Source organism: Chelonia mydas, chromosome 2 (assembly GCF_015237465.2).
Source record: "Chelonia mydas isolate rCheMyd1 chromosome 2, rCheMyd1.pri.v2, whole genome shotgun sequence".
Lineage (NCBI taxonomy): Eukaryota > Metazoa > Chordata > Testudines > Cheloniidae > Chelonia > Chelonia mydas.
In genome coordinates, this window is record NC_057850.1 from 166,739,436 (window position 1) to 166,758,679 (window position 19,244).

At 39.2% G+C, this 19,244-nt stretch overlaps 1 protein-coding gene across 1 annotated transcript in view; it reads right to left on the reverse strand.

The window, feature by feature from the left end:
• CNTNAP2 (contactin associated protein 2) overlaps positions 1 to 19,244 on the reverse strand; it is a 1,647,636-nt gene that overhangs the window by 847,212 nt on the left and 781,180 nt on the right. The window contains exons 5-7 of the mRNA XM_037889980.2: positions 15,033 to 15,236; positions 11,743 to 11,927; positions 4,358 to 4,501 (exon numbers count right to left, since the gene is read on the reverse strand). Coding sequence (XP_037745908.1) covers positions 4,358 to 4,501; positions 11,743 to 11,927; positions 15,033 to 15,236 — 533 coding nt within the window. The remainder of the gene's footprint in view (positions 1 to 4,357; positions 4,502 to 11,742; positions 11,928 to 15,032; positions 15,237 to 19,244) is intronic.

Consider the following 19,244-nt stretch of genomic DNA (forward strand, 5'->3'; position numbering starts at 1 on the left):
TAATGGGTGTGAATGCATGCAAATCCCTTACACCGGAATGAGATAATGTATTCCTAAATGCTAACAGTGTAAAGGATTACTTGTGGAAGAAGCATATAATTCTAGGGTATAACTCCTTCATGTTTCTCTGTCAGTTAGCGGACCTGATCTTTTCTCTACTGAGATATTCAACTTAATCTAAACTGGATTATTATTTCCCTCCCTGACTGTACATCAGCAGGAAACTACTCTTTTATGTAAAGCCCAGTTCACTTAGATGGTCTACTAGAGCTGGGAAAAGAGTTAGAAATTTATCTGAAGTTTGCCACAATAACGAGATTCATATTTTTCAAAGAGAAATGGATCCTTTTCTATGGACTAGGTTCAGAATCAATTGCTGAAGTACTCATCCAGCACTGAAGTCTGAAAGTCAAATATATACCGTGCATGTATGTTGAGACTTTTGTTCTTACTGCAAAATTATTAACAGTATGCTAGAAGACTAACAGTGGAAGCTTCTCAAGTTAGACAGCTTGGGCTTTGCATTATGATCTTTACCCTATATTGTAAATTAACTCTAAATTTACATTTATAAGTCTAAATTTACATTTTTTCCTACCCACATCCAGGCATCACCGCTGCTGGAAAAACAACTGCCTTTTAAAACCTTTTCCAAATGAACAGAACTATAAACTGAATACATAGTCTCAAAAGAGAGGTAACTCAGAACGGATTGTTTTGCAAAGCCTATATCCTGCTGCTAACGTTTTATCAAGTGTTGGTTCATTATTTTTATAAAAATAGATTTTTACTCATCTTCAGGCTTAACACAATGCTGGTCTAAAGCACACAGTTTAAATAAAAAAAATACTCCCTTCATATTTAGCTTATGCATTGAGACTGAAGTTAGCAGAGCAGCGGGAGAAGCTGGTTAAGCTGGTTAACCTGCTGCATTGGTGGGGGAGAGACAGGGGTAAAATGGGGTTCAGCCTTGGACACACCCTGCCCCCCAGCACCCTCCAGGCCAAGAACTGTGCAAGGGAGAGGCCCTTCCCTCCATCATCCAAGCATGAACACCTATGCAGCATCTTTTCTCTCTCCCCCACAATATAGCCTTGGGGAAAGAAACGGCAAAGAGGAGCCAGGCAGAGACTGAAGCCAGGAGAGCAGCTGTGGAAACAGTTTAAACACGGACTGATGGACACTGATATTTTCTATGGTTTTGACTGGATTTTCTTTGACCTGCACTGATTGGCTGCTTGCTCCAACCCACTCCTTGTCCCCTCTTGCACAGTCTCTTCACCTCAGCCTCAGTCCACACCTGCCCTTCATACTTTCTCCCCTCCTTCTCACCCACTCCGTTCTCATCACTCCTCTCCCTTTCCTTTGACTTTCTATTTAGCCAATTTCCTCAATTAGCTAACCCCTCCTTCCTCCCTCCCTCCTCCTCCGCCGCCCCACCAATAGTGGAAGCAACATTAAACTTGCTGTCATAACATTGATTAGAGCTGGTTGGGAATTTTTCAACAAAACAGATTTTTGTAAGAAAATGCTGATTTGCTGATGCACCAGTAAAATGAAACTTCAGTTGGGAAGGTGTCTCAGGTCCAGGATGTCATTTCCGGTCAGAAAGAGAGAGAGAGCAAGATCAAACCCAGAACAGCCAAGAACTTGGTGATTAAGGCATACATCTGGCATGTGGAAGACCCAGGACCCTGATTAGGGACAGGGACTAGGTCACCAACGTTCCAAGGGAGGGAATCTAATCTCCAGCTAACGGATTCAGTCTCTGCCCCAATCACTCTTGTTGGAGCTGTTCCATTTTTTAAATAAATCATTCAATATTTATTGGGCCAGAGAGAGAGACTGACTCTGTAATCCAGTGGTTAGGGCACTCATGTGGGAATTTCTGGTTCAAGTCCCTGCTCTAATAAATATTTATTTATACAAAGTGTAACAACTTCAACAGGAGAGGCTGAGAGGGACCTGTTCCAGAATAGCGTGGTGATGGTGGCACTCACTTGGGACCACCTGGTTCTTGGATAATCTGGGGTGGGTCTCTCTCTCTCTCTCTTTGCAAAAAAGCTTTGAAAAGTCTCAGGTTCACCCCGACACAGAATAGTTTAAGTGTGACAGGAAAACAATTTCCTGCCCAGCTCTACCACTGACCATTCTGCTTGTATTATATCTCTTTTGCCTACCTTTTGTCTGTCTGGTCTACTTAGATAGTAAGGTTGCCATGGCATGGGATCTCTGCTACTCTGCGTTTGTACAGCACCTACTACAATGGAAGCTCAATCTTAGTTAATGCCTAGACATCACCGGAATGGACATGGTTAACAACAGTATCATCAACAAAACCCAAGTTTTCATGCTAAATCAGGCTGAGGAAGAAGAGCAAAAAAGCTTTTGCAAGGAACATAAAAATCCATGTTGGTTTAATTAGAACAAAATCGATTTTGTTTTTGCAGAGGTGAGGCAGTGTAAATAATTCTACTGAAAACAAAGGTCACTTCTATTTTTATAGTCATTCTTAGAATTGGAAATCAACAGAACCATCGAATTAAACGAGCCTGCAATAGACTCTTGATGACGCACTATTGCATAACAATACTACATTTGTGGATCTCACTGTAATATAATTTCATACCAAAAAAAGAAGAGGGATTCTCATCTATCCCTGTCACTATTTATGCAACTAAATAAGTAGTCTGATTTCTAAAGGTTTTGAAAACCCACAGCACCCATAGGTTACAGGACTGTCATTGGGTGTTCAGCACTTCTGAGAATCATGCAACTTATCTGGGGCCCCAATTCAGGAAAGCACTTAAGTAACATACTTAAAACTGTTCCTATTCCAGGAAAGCATGTAAGCATGGACTTAAATCCCATTGACTTCAATTGGACTTAAGCATACATATAAATACCCTTCCTTAACAGGGATGCTTTTCTGAATCAGGCCTGAATTAGGCACCCAACTGAAAATCTGGCAAGATTTCTCATATAACGTGTGTTGCTTAGCTCATTTGTCCTGTACATTGTGGGACACTTAAAATCCCACATATCCTACAGAAAACAGAGCATCTTTTTCACAGGAATTCAATATTATTAAATGGATTTCACCATGTCTGGCAGGAAATCCCCTGAAGCACAGGAGGAATTTCAAGGATTCAGGATGGTTGGGTTTTAAAACTCTTATACTGAAGCAGAGTTTCATACCTGGCATGCACATCATGCTTAATGTCTTTGTCATGTCTAAAGAAATTTGGTGTAGAAATAACAAAATGTACTATTTGTGCAATACAGTATTACTGTTTAAAGTTCAGCTTTTTCAGAGATTTTAAGATGAAAATCAGAAAATTCAAAATTATCATTCCCGCAGTCATGATCACTCAGCCATATTCCTCAGATACTTTTATATCAGCGTATTAATATTAAAACCATATACAATATGTATAGATTAATTAGGAATTTTATACGATTTCATCACCATCACATATGCATGTGTATTTATAAAGAGTACATGATGTTGTGAGGGTTACAATGCTCATGATGTTGTATGAAGATATTATTGGCAGGAGTTTGTGAGGGTTACAATGCTTATGAAGGGGGAAGCCATGAATGACGTAGGCAGGTCATCCTGGACTCATGACAGTAAAACATTTATTCTGCACTACAACACCATGTATTTCATATGTGCCACATATATTACAGAAATGCTATTTTAGGAATTTTTTTACAGACCTAAAAATATTAATGGGACTAGTTCTTGTATCCCTCCTCTGGTAAAGACATAGGATTTTGTTTTCATGAGTACCATTGTGCAGTTCTTCCAAGGGAGAGAAAAATTGAAATTAATATAATGTAAACTACCTCCAAAATAGCTTTTCTATTTATAAAACAACATGACTTTAAAGTCTGATATCTTGAGGCCTTCCAGGGCTAGAAGCCAATGCCAGGTGAAGTGGAGAATCTCCTCTCTCCAATGGTATCCCCACTACTAGTTCTTTAGGGACATGAGAGATTAGACTTTGAAGCCATGACATGTTTACATCTAGGAAAGCTATCACTGGCTCAGGAATTAATATCCAACGAGAAAAAGAGAAAGTTATCCGTTGGTTTTTTTTTTAAAATAGCAGCTGTCTGAAACTACACAAACATTTTGGAATGTTGGAGTAAGACCCATGAGGAGCTGGCACAGGGGTAAAGTAATGTGCTCATAAGTATGTGGTAAACTGCACAGGTATGTGATAAAAGTTATTTATCATATCATGTTACTACAATATATCACATGGGTATCAGCTACACACAGAGTCACACTATCTATGTATGCTCCTTTACTTGTCAGAAGTTTAGATGATCATGAAAAAGTTCTCACCCCATTAGAAGGTTCCAATTTCCTCCTCTTGGCAAGGTCTGTGATATTATTACCATTGTAATTGATGCTTTCCATACAGCCTTTGAAGTTTTTCCTGCTATTTGAACTTGGCTTCCCAGAAAAAGGCATGCCACCAAAGGTTATCTTTGAAAACAAACAAGAGACTGTAGATAGTAACTGGAGGGAAATATATTAGAATTTTAAAACAAATATGCTGCAGATGTATTTGTTTTCCTGAACATTCACACACAGCAAATGAAATAGCTAGCACTACTGTTTGCCCAAACGGCAAATTTAAATAAGCCCAGCAAAAAATGGAAGAAAGCAAATTTTGATTTTGTAATTGCAAATATTCACCCTGGAGACCAACATTCATCCCTATATGGAACAAAGCATACCATGTGACCTTTCATCCCATTCTAGACATTTCACCATGAATTGCTCACTCACAAGCTATAGAACAAGAAATATATCAAATAATAAATGAATTGGAAGAAATATCCATCACAGAAAAAATTGTAAACAAGGTAGGGAAGACAGTCAAATTATTTGTTTGGAATCATTCTCTAACCTCTAATGGTGATTCATATAATAATGCATTAATTAAATTTGTGACTGAACTCCTTGGGGGAGAATTGTACGTCTCCTACTCTGTGGTTTACCTCCATTTTGCGATATATTTCATGTTATAGCAGTCTTGGATGATGACCCAGCACATGTTGTTCATTTTAAGAACACTTTCACTGCAGATTTGACAAAACACAAAGAAGGTACTAATGTGAGATTTCTAAAGATAGCAACAGTACCTGACCCAAGATTTAAGAATCTAAAGTGCCTTCCAAAATCTCATCCGGACGAGGTGTGGAGCATGCTTTCAGAAGTCTTAAAAGAGCAAAACTCCGAAGCAGAAACTACAGACCCTGAACCACCAAAAAAGAAAATCAATCTTCTGCCGGTGGCATCTGATTCAGATGATGAAAATGAACATGCGTTGGTCTGCAATGCTTGGGATCTTTATCGAGCAGAACCCATCATCAGCATGGACCCATGTCCTCTGTAATGGTGATTGAAGCATGAAGGGACATGTAAATCTTTAGTGCATCTGGCTCATAAATATCTTGCGATGCCAGCTACAATAGTGCTATGAGTATGTCTGTTCTTACTTTCAGCTGATATTGTAAACAAGAAGCGGGCAGCATTATCTCCTGCAAATGTAAACAAACTTGTTTGTCTGAATGATTGGCTGAACAAGAAGTAGGATTGAGTGGACTTGTAGGCTCTAAAGTTTTACATTGTTTTATTTTTGAATGCAGTTGTTTTTTGTACATAATTCTACATTTGTAAGTTCAACGTTCATGATAAAGAGATTGCACTAAAATACTTGCATTAAGTGAATTGAAAAAATACAATTTCTTTTGTTTTTACAGTGCAAATATTTATAATAAAAATAAATATAAAGTGAGCACTGTACACTTTGTATTCTATGTTGTAACTGAAATCAATATATTTGAAAATGTGGAAAACATCCAAAAATATTTATATAAATAGAATTCTATTATTAACAGCGCAATTGACAGCCCTAATATTTATATTAAACAGATGATGGTACCAATAATATACCAAAGTATACTCCTTCCCAAAAATGCTCACACAAACTTCTTAGACCAGGATCGGCAACCTTTCGCACACGGCCCGTCAGGCCGGGCCACCTCTTCCCGCAGCCCCCATTGGCCTGGAACAGCGAACAGCGGCTAGAGGGAGCTGCGATTGGCCAACCCTGTGGACGCTGCAGGTAAACAAACCGTCCCGGCCCACCAGCGGCTTTCCCTGACAGGCTGCGTGCCAAAGGTTGCCGATCCCTGTCTTAGACACTGCCTCTGGAATTTGCCAGAAATAAGTTTTCAAACATCATTCTTTGTCAATTCTATTGGGTATTATTGAGAGCAGGAAAAGGAAACTCAAGGAGAACATTATCTATTTAAAAAATGTTTTGAACATTTCTTTTTCCATCTTAAAGAGGGGAAGATCCTTGAGTCATTATTTAAGAAGAACTAAAGCCTATTCAATGCAATGCATCTGAAAACCAAAGGCTTTAAAACTTGCTCACATGGGCTCCTTCATGTAATCTTGTGGCCACGTCCTCAGCTGGTGACTAAGCTCTGTTGACTTTAATGAAATGACAACAGTTTACACCAGCTGAGGATCAAACCCTTAATGTTTTATTTGGTGCAACACATTCTTTGGTGAGCCAGTATTTATGCACTTGAAAAAAAAGCAGGAAACTGGAAAAGAAAAATATTGTGAAAAAAGTGAAGGAAAAAAGGAGACAACCAGACAGGATGACAAATTCAGAGGGATTGATAGATTTTTTATTTTATTTTATTTTATTTTTTTGCATTAACAGCGTAATTAGAAATAGTGCCAATTTCTCTTGCTGGCTTATCTCTTCTGAAAGAGAGAAACCTAAAAAATAATTTCTCCATTTGAAACGTAGTTTTGATTCTCTCAGCTTTATCACCTATGATTAGTTTATCATAAGGGCAGCACATTTAAATGTGGTGTATGACACCGAGACACTAAAAAGACAGTGTTAATTGAGAGGAAAGGAGATAGACAGTTCAGGGCTACTACTGACATTTATATGAATTACTGAAACAAATTCCAAGTATATTCTCTCTTTGATGTATTCATGTAACTTCCATCAGAGATGAGGAGCTTCCCACACACATTCAAAACAGAACATACCCCAGAGGATTGCTCCTGGGAAACTGCCCTACTTGTTGGAAGGGACAGAGATTCAGGCCTCATATCTACACTGCAATTAAACACCCACGACTGGCCTGTGCCAGCTGATTCGGGCTCATGTGTCTCAAGCTCCGGGGCTGTTTAATTGTGATTCAGACATTCAGGCTCGGAGTGGAGCCCAGGTTCTGGGACCATCCCCACTCACAGGTTCCCGTGGGCCCAACTCTGGCCTAAGCCTGAATGTCTACACCACAATTAAACAGACCCGGAGCCCAGTGAACCAGAGTCAGCTGACACAGGCTAGCTGCAGGTGTTTAATTGGAGTGTAAACGTTAGATGCTATTCCTACCTTTGGGGGGGGGGGGGAGGGAGTGTATTCTAGCTTGTAGATCAAGGCACTGGGAGTCAGAAAACTTTGGTTTTTCCCATCTGTGCCTCTTGCTTTTTGTGCAGACTTAGGCAACTCATTTAACCTAACTGTGCTTTCAATTTATCTGCTTGAAAAAATAGTTTTAATAATATTTACCTCTCAAGGTTGTTATGAGGTATAATTTAAGTGTTTAGTACTTTTAAAACCCTAATTATAAGTGTAAATTATCTTTTGTTAGAACTGGATGAGTACTGAAAAAAGGCATTCATGAACATTTGTTTGAATGAAACCATTAATTTACTTCAATGGCATTTGCCACTCTTTTAAGTCATTTCCCTCAAACATTCACATGAATGTTTCTCACTCAAAAGAATATTCATAAAAAAAGAGAATCTCAGAAATATTTATTCAAATATGGGTTCATGCAAGATTCATAACTGAAGTATTTGTACTACTTTTTATAAAAGTTGCAAGGACAGAAACAATTCTGTGTGACTCAGCCGACCAATCAAATACCACAAATAACTAACAACAAATAGCGAATAGATAAATATACAGAAGAGCCCACAAGCAGCCTATGGGCTTCAACACATTTGCACACATTCATCTACCAGTCTAGGACAATGAACAAATTAATGACAATACAAGTCATGCAGTAATCAAATACAAACATGATATAGATTAATCTAAAACTTATTTGCTATAAATTCTTCATTCACTTCTGATTATTATTATTAAATTTACTGTTGAATTCAGAAGTGAAGCACATTTCTCTCTCGATCTTCCCTTCCCATTGTCTCTTACAGAGAATACATTCTGACTGGTGAACAAGCTCCCATTGATAAGAGGTGCAGGATTGGGGCCTATATTAGTAACATGTTTCCACTTGGCCTTCTTTGCCACAAGATAAGATCAGCGGGTTAAACCAATCCCCTATTTCTATTCTTGAACACAAGCTTCCTAGTTCAGGAGCATGCTGGTCACTTGGAATGAGATAACAGACTTTGGGGCACTTACAGTTCTTTTAGTTTTATTTATTGTATTTTACATTTTGCCGTTAAGGAAAGTGTATTTATTTTAATAATTTGTTAAAGCAGTCAGCATAATCTCTAAGTACTGAAAGGTATTTTTAAAAAGCCCACGAACATTACTCGTGCAGGAATGTAAACACTCTAAGACCCAATAAATAAATAAATGCCTGAGAAAAGAGATGAGTCTTACAGCAGGCACTGAAGTTTGGCAGACTTGGGATCTAGAAGATAACTGGGGGAACTGAGTTTCAAAATTAACAGAACTACAGAGCTTTGTAGAAAATTGGAGGGAATCTAAGAACTAAAAGCAGTGATTAAAATAAATGCCATAAAATGTAGCAGAAAAGCTAAAGTTCATAGAATCATAGAAATGTAGGGCTGGAAGGGACCACAGCAGTTTATCGAATCCAGCCCACTGTGCTCAAATAAACCTAGATCATCTCTGACACGTGTTTGTCCTATCTGTTCTTAAAAATCTCCAGTGATGGAGATTCCATAACTTCCCTTGGAGCTTAACTACCTTTATAGTTAGAAAGTTCTTCCTAATATCTGACCTAAATCTCCCTTGCTGCAGATTAAGCCCATTACTTCTTGTCCTACCTTCAGTGGACATGGAGAACAATTTATCACAGTCCTGTTTATAACAGCCTTTAATGTATTTGAAGGCTATTATCGGGTCCCCTTTTCTTCTTTTCTCAAGACTAAATGTGCCCAGTTTTTTCAACTTTTCCTCATAGGTCAGGTTTTTGAAACCTTTTATCACTTTTTTGCTGCTCTCCTCTGGACTCCCTCCAATTTCTTCACGTCTTTCCTAAAGTGTGGCATCCAGACCTGGACACAGTACTCCAGCTGAGGCCGCAGTGGCAAGTAAAGCAGGATACTTACCTCCCATGTCTTACATACAACACACCTATTAATACACCCCAAAATGATATTAGCCTTTTCACAATTGCTTCCCATTGTTGACTCATATTCAATTTGTCGTCCATTATAATTCCCAGAACCTTTTCACCAGTACTATAACCTCGCCACTTATTCTTCCATTTTGTAGCTGAGCATTCGATTTTTTTCTTCCTAAGTGAAGGACTTTGCCCTTGTCTTTATTGAATTTCATCTTGTTGAATTCAGACAAATTCTCCAATTGTCAAGGTTGTTTTGCTTTCTAATGCTTTCCTCCAAAGTGCTTGCCCCCCCCACCCCCCACCCCAGTTTGGTGTCATCCTCAAATTTTACAAGCATACAATTTTACAAGTCATTACAAAAAGAAGTGAATTTTACCAGACCCGGGACTGACCCCACACAGGACTCCACAGGATACACCTTCACTGCTTGACAGTGAACCACTGATAACCACTTTTTGAGTACAGTCTTTCAACCACTCATGCATCTGCCTTACAATAATTTTATCTAGACTGCATTTCCCTAGTATGCATATGAGAATGCCATGTGTGACTGTGTCAAAAGCCTTCCTAAAAACAAGACATATCACGTCTACTACTTCTCCCTTATCCACTGACAGTAACCCTGTCAAAGAAAAAAGGTAGGTGGATTTGGCATGATTTGTTTTTGATAAATCCATGCTGACTATTCCTTATAACCCAACTCTAGATGCTTATGTACTGATTGTTTAATGATTTGTTCCAGTATTTTTCCAGGTATCGAAGTTAGGCTGAGTGGTCTGTAATTCTCCGGGTCTTCTTTGTTCTCCCTTTTAAAGATAGGTACTATATTTGTCCTGCTCCAGTCCTTTGGGATCTCACCTGTCCACCATGAGTTCTCAAAGATAATGGTTAACCGTTCCGAGATGATTTCAGCTAGTTCTTTACGTACCCTAGGAATTTTATCAGGTCCTGCCAACTTGAATATATCTAACTCATCTAAATATTCTTTAACCTGTTCTTTCCCAATTTTGGCTTTCTACCTCCCCCTCCTTGCTGTTCATATTAATTGTGTTGAGTGTCTGGTCACCATTAACCTTTGCAGTGAAGACAAACAAAATAGGCATTAATCCCCTCAGCCTTCTTGATGTCATCAGTTATTAATACCCCTTCCCAACTAAATAGAGGACATACAGTTTCTTTAGCCTTTCTCTTGTTTTTCATGTATTTATAACATCTCTTCCTACTGCCTTTTATCTCTCTTGCTAGGTGCAACTAATTTTGTGCCTCAGCCTTTCTGATTTTGTCCCTACATGCTTTTGTTATTCTTTCGTACTCCTTAGCAATTCGTCCTTGTTTCCTTTTTTTGCGGGATTTTTTTTTAACATACAGGTCATTAAAGAGCTCTTGGTGCTGACATATTGGACTCTTACTATTCTTTCTATCTTTCCTTTGCACCAGAATACTGTCTCCTTGATAAACTGCCAAGTCTCCTGAACCTTTTTATCTCTTAGATTTTCTTCCCATTGGAACTTACCTACCAGTTTCCTGAGTTTGTTAAAGTCTGCTTCTTTGAAATCCATCATCCTTATTCTGCTGCTCTTACTCATTCCTTTCCTTAGCATCATGCAATCTATCATTTCATGATCACTTTCACCCAAATTGCTTTCCACCTTCAGATTTGCAACTAATTCTTCCCTGTTGGTCCAGAATCAAGTTTAAAATGGCTGTCCTTCTGGTTACTTCCTCCACTTTCTGAAACAAAAAGTTGCCCCTGATGCATTCAAAGGACTTACTGGACATTTTGTGATTTGCCATATTACTTTCCCAACAGATGTCTGGGTAGTTAAATTCCCCCATTACTACCAGGTCTTGTGTTTTAGACATTTCTGTTATTTGTTCCAGAAATGCCTCATCCACCTCTGCTTCCTGATTTGGTGGCCTATAATAGACCCCCTACCCACAACATCACCCTATTTTTCTCCTTTTATCTTTACTCAGAGACTTTCAACTGGTCTGTCTCTCCCCTCCTTTTGGATCTCAGAACCAGTGCATATATTCTTGATGTACAGCATAACATCTCCTCCCTTTTCCTCCTGCCTATCCTTCCCGACCAAGCTATGCCCCTCTAAACCAACATTCCAGCCACGAGATTTATCCTACCAAATCTCTCTGGTGCAAATTAAGTCTTAATCTAGTTTATGTACTCATACTTCCAGTTCTTCCAGCTTATTCTCCATACATCTTGCATTGGTGTATGGACATCAAAGTTGTATCGCCTTTTTGTTTGTTGGTTCCCCATTTGGCTTTATTCTAAAGAGCTGATATGAAGGAGAACTAGCAACAGGTTTCACTGTGTACCTCATAGTCCAGGTCCAGGTAATCAAATTCCCCATTGGTTCTGAAATGTTGCATGTGCCTATCCAGTGTTAGATTGATGTTCCTCCCATGTCGTTCTATGACAATGGAGTGCCAATGGTGGTCATCCAAGAGGCTGCCTGTCATCACGGATGTGTGACCATAAATTGAGCCATACTGGTTGCTACCTGAGACGGAGAGGATAGAAGAGCAGCAGATGATTAACTCACACTCAGTGTCATTTAGGAAACATATTCATCCTGCTGTATCATAATTCACATGAAACATGCTGCATAACCACTACCATTTTTGCTGTGAAGTCAAGATCGGTCCATTTGGGAGTTTTTGCCATTAATATATTTAGCTAGGTCATATACCAAATACCTAATTTGTGAGGTATATAAGTAATTACTGATAACAGAAAATGTTTGATGGAGAATGATAGTAATATCCACTTCTAGTTAGTTACAAAATTGTTTTCAATCAGAGATTTTCTGTGTTTGAGCTCTAGAAAGTGAAAAGCTGTCACTTTCACTAGAGTATTTAGACTTTGGGCCAGTTTCCAAGCTTTAGTGGAACTATGCTGACTTAGATGAGGAGTTGGCCCTTGGGGTCTGATAAGAGAAAAGCTTTAGGCCATGTCTACACTTGGAAGGGTCTGCAGTTATACCATACTGACATATTATAACAGCAAAGCACTCCTATTGTGAATATAACTTATACCAGAAAAACTGTGCTTTTTGCAGGTAAAGCTTATTCCAGCCCCAGAAGGGAAAGAAGCTATACTGGCAAAAGCACAGAATAAGTGTGCTGGTGTCACTGAATCTAAAGCAGGCACTTCTGGTGGCACAGCTATGTTAGTTAGGGTTCACACAATCTTCCATGTTTTGAATGCAGCATGTGGAGCTGAAATTTTCTTGACATTAAACATCACTGGAACTCAGACTTCGAGTCTTAGTAGATCTTTCCCTCCCCTATCTCCTCAGACTGTATAATCACACCCCAGACAAGCAAATGTATGGAAGCTATTATATATTATTCAGGCTGGCTGAGCTGAGAAATATAACAAAACTGAGAAACGAATGGGTTATAATTGCAGTGAAATTTGTTAAAAATAGATTAGTGCTACAGGAAGATGTGCTGTCCTCATCAGCATCTGCCTGTACTGTTGATCTTTAGAAAAAGGAGCAGAATAGAAAATGCTAGTGGAAATAATTAATATGCATTGTAAATAATACATGAATAGAATAATTTACTGTTCACATGACTGCAAGAGAAGCAGGCAAAAGTTACATGAAACCTCATTTTAAAAGGCATTTGTTTTAAGAAAAAATGAATCTAAAGCCACATACACACTTTCCTTCTCATATGAGCAAAACTATTTTATATAACTCAGCCTACAAGCCAACCTGCTCAGAAGCCTGTAATACCTCTTGCAGAAGGAAAGAGGCAGGACGCGGTAGTAATAAATATATAGATGACTTCTTAATGAGGCAACTGGCTACAGACAGAGCCTGTATCTGACTCTGACACTCTAGTGCTCAGATTTTATGAACATAGCCTACACTTCTTAGTCTCATCATCTAGGGTCTCCTTAAATCCTGCCACAGAATTAGCTATATGATGGATTATTCACTGAATACAAAATCAAAACCAACATACTAATTTCCCAATCTCAAAGCTAACAAAAAGGGTGGGCCCATATGAAAAGTAGCTCCCCAAAGTGGCCCAATAGTCTTCTCACATTGCTTAGAGTATAGGATCTAGCAACACTGGCACCAGGTTACTGAGATCGGTAAAAAGAAAAGGAGGACTTGTGGCACCTTAGAGACTAACAAATTTATTTGAGAATAAGCTTTTGTGAACTACAGCTCACTTCATCGGATGCATTCAGTGGAAAATACAGTGGGGAGATTTATGTACACAGAGAACATGAAACATGGATGGGGGGGACAGACCTTTTGTAGTGGTAATCAAGGTGGGCCATTTCCAGCAGTTGACAAGAAGATCTGAGGAACAGTGGGGTATGGGGGGAAATAAACATAGGGAACTAGTTTTACTTTGTATAATGACCCATCCACTCCCAGTCTTTATTCAAGCCTAAGTTAATTGTATCCCTCTGCCATGTACCTAAAAGTGGCAATTCTTCAACAAAAAAACTTCAGAAACAGACTCCAACGAGAGACTGCTGAATTGGAATTAATTTGCAGACTGGATACAATTAATTTAGGCTTGAATAAAGACTGGGAGTGGATGGGTCATTACACAAAGTAAAACTATTTCCCCATGTTTATTCCCTCCCCCCGCCTGCTGTTCCTCAGATGGTCTTGTCAACTGCTGGAAATGGCCCACCATGATTATCACTACAAAAGGTTCCCCCCGCTCTCCTTCTGGTAATAGCTCGCCTTACCTGACCATTCTCCTTACAGTGTGTATGGCAACACCCATTGTTTCATGTTCTCTGTGTATATAAATCTCCCCACTTATTTTCCACTGAATGCATCTGATGAAGTGAGCTGTAGCTCATGAAAGGTTATGCTCAAATAAATTTGTTAGTCTCTAAGGTGCCACAAGTCCTCCTTTTCTTTTTGCGGATACAGACTAACACGGCTGCTACTCTGAAACCTGAGATCGATACGTTTTCCCGCCCCTCCACACGCACATCTGAAGATCATATCAGACATTCAGGGTGAAATCCTGATCTACCACTGACTTCAGTAGGGCCAGGATTTCTCCTTAAGCATTTGCAGCCCGGAGCTGTCACTCTATCTCCTCTCTGGCTATACCTTCTCCAAGGCAGTAGTCTTGGACCTCAGCTTGGCATTTGCCCATGGCTTCTCAGTGAGGGCCTCTCACTGTTTTCTCTGCAGCTTCCCAAGTCTTCTTAAATTCACCTGGCCTTTCCCCAGTACTGCTGATCAGCTCCCTCTCTCCCACAGCCATTTTGCTTCTACTGTAAATGAATCTGTGTAAAGCTAACCAGCACCATGTATGCCCTAAACCAAGAATAAGATTCTCTTGTCATTTTTGGGAACACTGCATTTCTAGGTGTCGCTGTTTTTTGCCGTGTTTCTATTTGTGGTTTTCATATTTTTGACATTTTGCATCCATAGTAAGACATAATCTACACTCATTTAAAAATACTGTATACAGGAAAGGATTCAGCATTTTCACCAGATGATCTGATTATAAGGTGCTGCTTAAAACAACAAGCAAAAGAAGAAGGAAAAAAAGGAGAACGGTATTTGAATTTAAATTATGCACCTAAAATGATTTTTAAAGAATAAGCATACCTAGATTTAAATTAAGGACCAGCTTGGCTTTTTTCAGTTCCAGGGTGATATAGTCTCCTTGCTGCCCCTCACCATGGAAGATGACACCTTCACTTTCAGAGGTTTTAAATTTCAGAGTGATGACGTCTTTCAATGTTTTCATTTTCTTGTTCCTGAATCTGTACGGTAACACAGCATGGCCATCAAAATTGATAACATCGGCCCCTAAAGGGAAGACGTAAATAACATTGTTGCTTAGTGATTATATATTATTGTGGCCATTGGAAAAGCAAACATACCATTTACGGATTACATCTGAGCAGGATAAATGCATGAATGCGATATGAATTGTAAATATGTTTTCTCTAGGCTATAATTTAATGGAAGAATATATAATGCCACAACCAGGTAGGACATGTATTTAATGTTTATTTTTTCATTGGGATATCATAAATTAGACTCAAAGATGCACAACCTACAGGTTTTATTCAAATTCCCCTTCATCTCTCTTGAATATGGTAGCGCTCACAAATATTTGCCTAACCCAACCAAAGTTGAAAGCAGGAAACAAGACTTTCCCAGTGGTTGTTAATAATCTATTTGATGCCTCTTAAAAATTCACTAGAGATGCATGTGTGTGAATTTTTATCAATGAAATATGACACTGCAAAACTTCCCTGGTAGTAATAAAATCAGATCAGATTCCTTGCAATGTTCATACATTTTAGGACTAACCCGGAATAGGATCAGGCCTGAAATTCATACTCCAGTGAAATTACCATATTTTTCTGTTTGTGAACTATCTGCAAATGGATATAGATTTTTATGAATTTGTTTATTAGCATTTGTTTGACAACTTACTTCTGTAAACTATTTTTATCCTATGTTTTCTCATTAACTTTGCTATAAGAATTCATGTATTTGCTATTCACGATTCACTATTTATATCATGTGATTGGTCACCTAACTCTTCCTAGATGCAACATGATGTTGCTCCCGAGTCACTAAATGATTGGATGACCTAACATTTGTAAACTCTTTCAGTTTCTGTCTGAAATAGAATCTTGCTTTGTCATTAAATTAATTTCTCTCTCTTTGTGGTAAAAAAATGATTATTTTCCAAACTTTGCTGGCATGAATAATTCTGAATAGATATGAATGTGACCAGTTTGATTGAGAATTTGCAAAATATGTTCATGAATTTTTTTTTGTAAAATTTCCCCCAATTTTGATTAAAATATGCATCTACCTGCATCCCTTCAAATGTAGCAGTAAATAGTCATACCTATATAACAAACATACAAGTCATTTTATGCTCCAGATGAAATCAGGATGGAAATTTCATCATCTGCAACATTATGCAATAGCAGTTCTGGATTTCTCCTGCCTCTGTGGGTTGTTCTCATGGAATTGCTGGCAATAGCTTTAAAATACTCACTTGTCCTTAACCACAATGATTGAAGATAATTAAAACCTCAAATAATATTCCACCCATTCATCCCTCTAAACAAGTCTCCAGGAAACAAAAAACAAAAACTACTCACTGGGGGTGAGCGGGCTGGTAAAATTTTGAAAGGCTCCCTCAGAACATTTTGTATACATGTGCATAAATAAGAGTATGTATTACAACTTGAATTCATTAGGACTTTCACTTTCAAGTGCTTTCAATGACGCACTCAAGCAACGCTTATGTCCATTCTTATTCAACATGGAACTTAAGCACCACTTTAAGTGATTTGCTGAACTGGGGCTTTAATTATTATCAGGGAGCCAATTATACATGCTACATTCATAAGGCGGCCTATTCACAGTCTAGAAGTTCCAGATGCAGCTTTTGCAGTCAACCGCAGAGCTCTCTGAGTGTAACAGAAAAGCAAGCAGTGTGACGTTCAGTACTTTTTTACTGAAAGCTGAACAGTCAGTGCTACAAGTAATGTGCATCTTCTTGCTCAGTGACAGATTAACAAACCATTCCATCTCTGTTAACTACCATGTTCTTTGCCAATTAGGATTAAGCCTTGCTGTCATGTTGATTAAATATACATTGATACACCATTTAAGCATCCAGTATACTAAGTGTCCAAAGGTGAAGAGAAACATACAGTACTTCCATCACACAGTGTTTTCCCCCAAATAATTACAGTAACACTTCTGTAGAATTTCCAGTGCATTCAGTGCACTGATTCTAAGATTCTTTACATGATGGGTGAAGTCTGTGACACCTATTTTGTGTTGTATTATCCATTTGCTTTTGGGACATCTTCAGTAAGTTTGTACAACATAATACAAATTGGATCATCATCAGACTCCCAGATGGCATAAATGGCTGTAAACTCTGGAGCTTGACATCTAGATCAGCTAATGAGATGGTCTTATATATTTCCAACTTTCTTGTTAATGGGTAGAAATTATGATAATAACTGCTAAGGGTACAAGGAAGGGGTGGTTCAGTATTTTCATATTAATGGTGATTAAAAAAAATTCCAGCTTTGAATACAATATAGAAAGCTAAAAAAAAAAAAAAAAAGAAAGAAAGCTACAATATAGAAAGCTAAAGAAAATACAATATAGAAAGCTAAACGGGTTTTGTCACTCTACCTTAAAAATTACGCACACATTTTAAGTCTGTGTGCTGTAAAGAAAACCAACATAATAAAGTGATAGTTGGTTGCAGACCAGCAGCTGATGAGTTTATTTCAGAGGCTATTTGAGATCAAAATGTAATGCAATCTACCTCAAGCACCTTTGCTATAGGCTCAATTCAATGTCAACTGATGTCAATGGAAAGACTGTAATTGATGCCAGTGAATGCCTGACTGGGCCGTATATTAGCTGGAAACTAACCATAGTTACCCCGCGGCTTGAAACAATGCTTAAACCACATCCAGCCGTGCTACACATTCCCATACATTCTACGCAGCCTGGCCAGAGACTGCAGAGTACTCCACATATTTGAGCAGAATCTTTATATCTGTTCCTCTCCCCATACAGAAGAAAAAGGAGTTGGGATATATAGATTCTGCAGAGAAGCCTCCTTATGCCTTAGCCAGCTCCCCCTTTCCATCCTCCCTCTCAGCTCAGTTGTCAAATAAAGTGACATTAAGTGTCAAGGGGAACCCACAGTGCATTTCCTTCTTCCATTGGGTCCTATATCAGTGGTTCTCAACTGGGGGTCTGTGGCCCACTGAGGGGCTGCGAGCCATTTCAGGGCGTCTGCCTAGCAGGGCCACTGGGAGCCCTAGAGCCTGGCAGCTGAAGGTTGGAGTCCTGAACCCAGTCACCCTGCAGGGCAGAAGCTGGAGCCACCCACTCTAGGCTAAAGCCCCAATCTCCAGCACCCCCATCCCCGGGGCAGAAGCCTCGAGCTCAGGCACCCTGAGCCCTGGCAGAAGCCACCCCATGGGGCTGAAGCACGAGCCCCAAGCACTGGCAGAAGCTGCCCTGAGCCCCAGTGTCCCCAGCCCTGGCAGAAGCTGCCCTATGGGACAGTGTAGCAGTCACAAGCCCCAATGTCCCCAGCCCCAAGCTGCCACCCCCCACCCAAGTGACAGAATCCCCAAACCCCCTGCCCTGTGGGGCAAAACCCATATGGGTTTCTCTTGAACACAAAATGCACAAAGTTTCAAACAAAATGGGGGACGAGTACATTGTACAAATGTCCACTGTACGAGGAAGGTTGATACCCTAACCTGTTTTTTGATTGTGCCTAAAAGAGGGTTGAAATAAGGATACTCAGATCCAGAAATTGAATTTCCCAAAAGTTCAGTGGCCATTTGATTTGGTGTTCCAGTTCAGTCCAGTATTGAAATAGGCCAACACTCATTAAATTTGGACATGGGCTCTGTTCTGAAGACTTTTAACAAAATGATTAAGTTTGACCCTCTCTTTGCTTGTCATCTCAGTCACACTTTGAAAGCTTTTAATAATTAAATAAAAAATTGATGCTTAAATCATCGTTCATCGCGTAAATCAGGTTTCACAGCTCAGTGGTCAAAAATGAATGCTGTCCTTACCCTTCAGCTCTTGCCTGAGTTACACCGAGAATTTAACAGTCCACTTTATGGGGCATATATCAACATCAAAAAGGCTTTTGATTTGATTGATAGCTAAGCACTTTGGCTCACACTGTAAGGAGCTGATGTTCTAGATGTTCTGATAAAACTGGTGCATGATTTTCAAACTGCTACTAGAGCGAGAGCATGCTTTGGTTCCTGGCTTCTGCCACATTTCTAC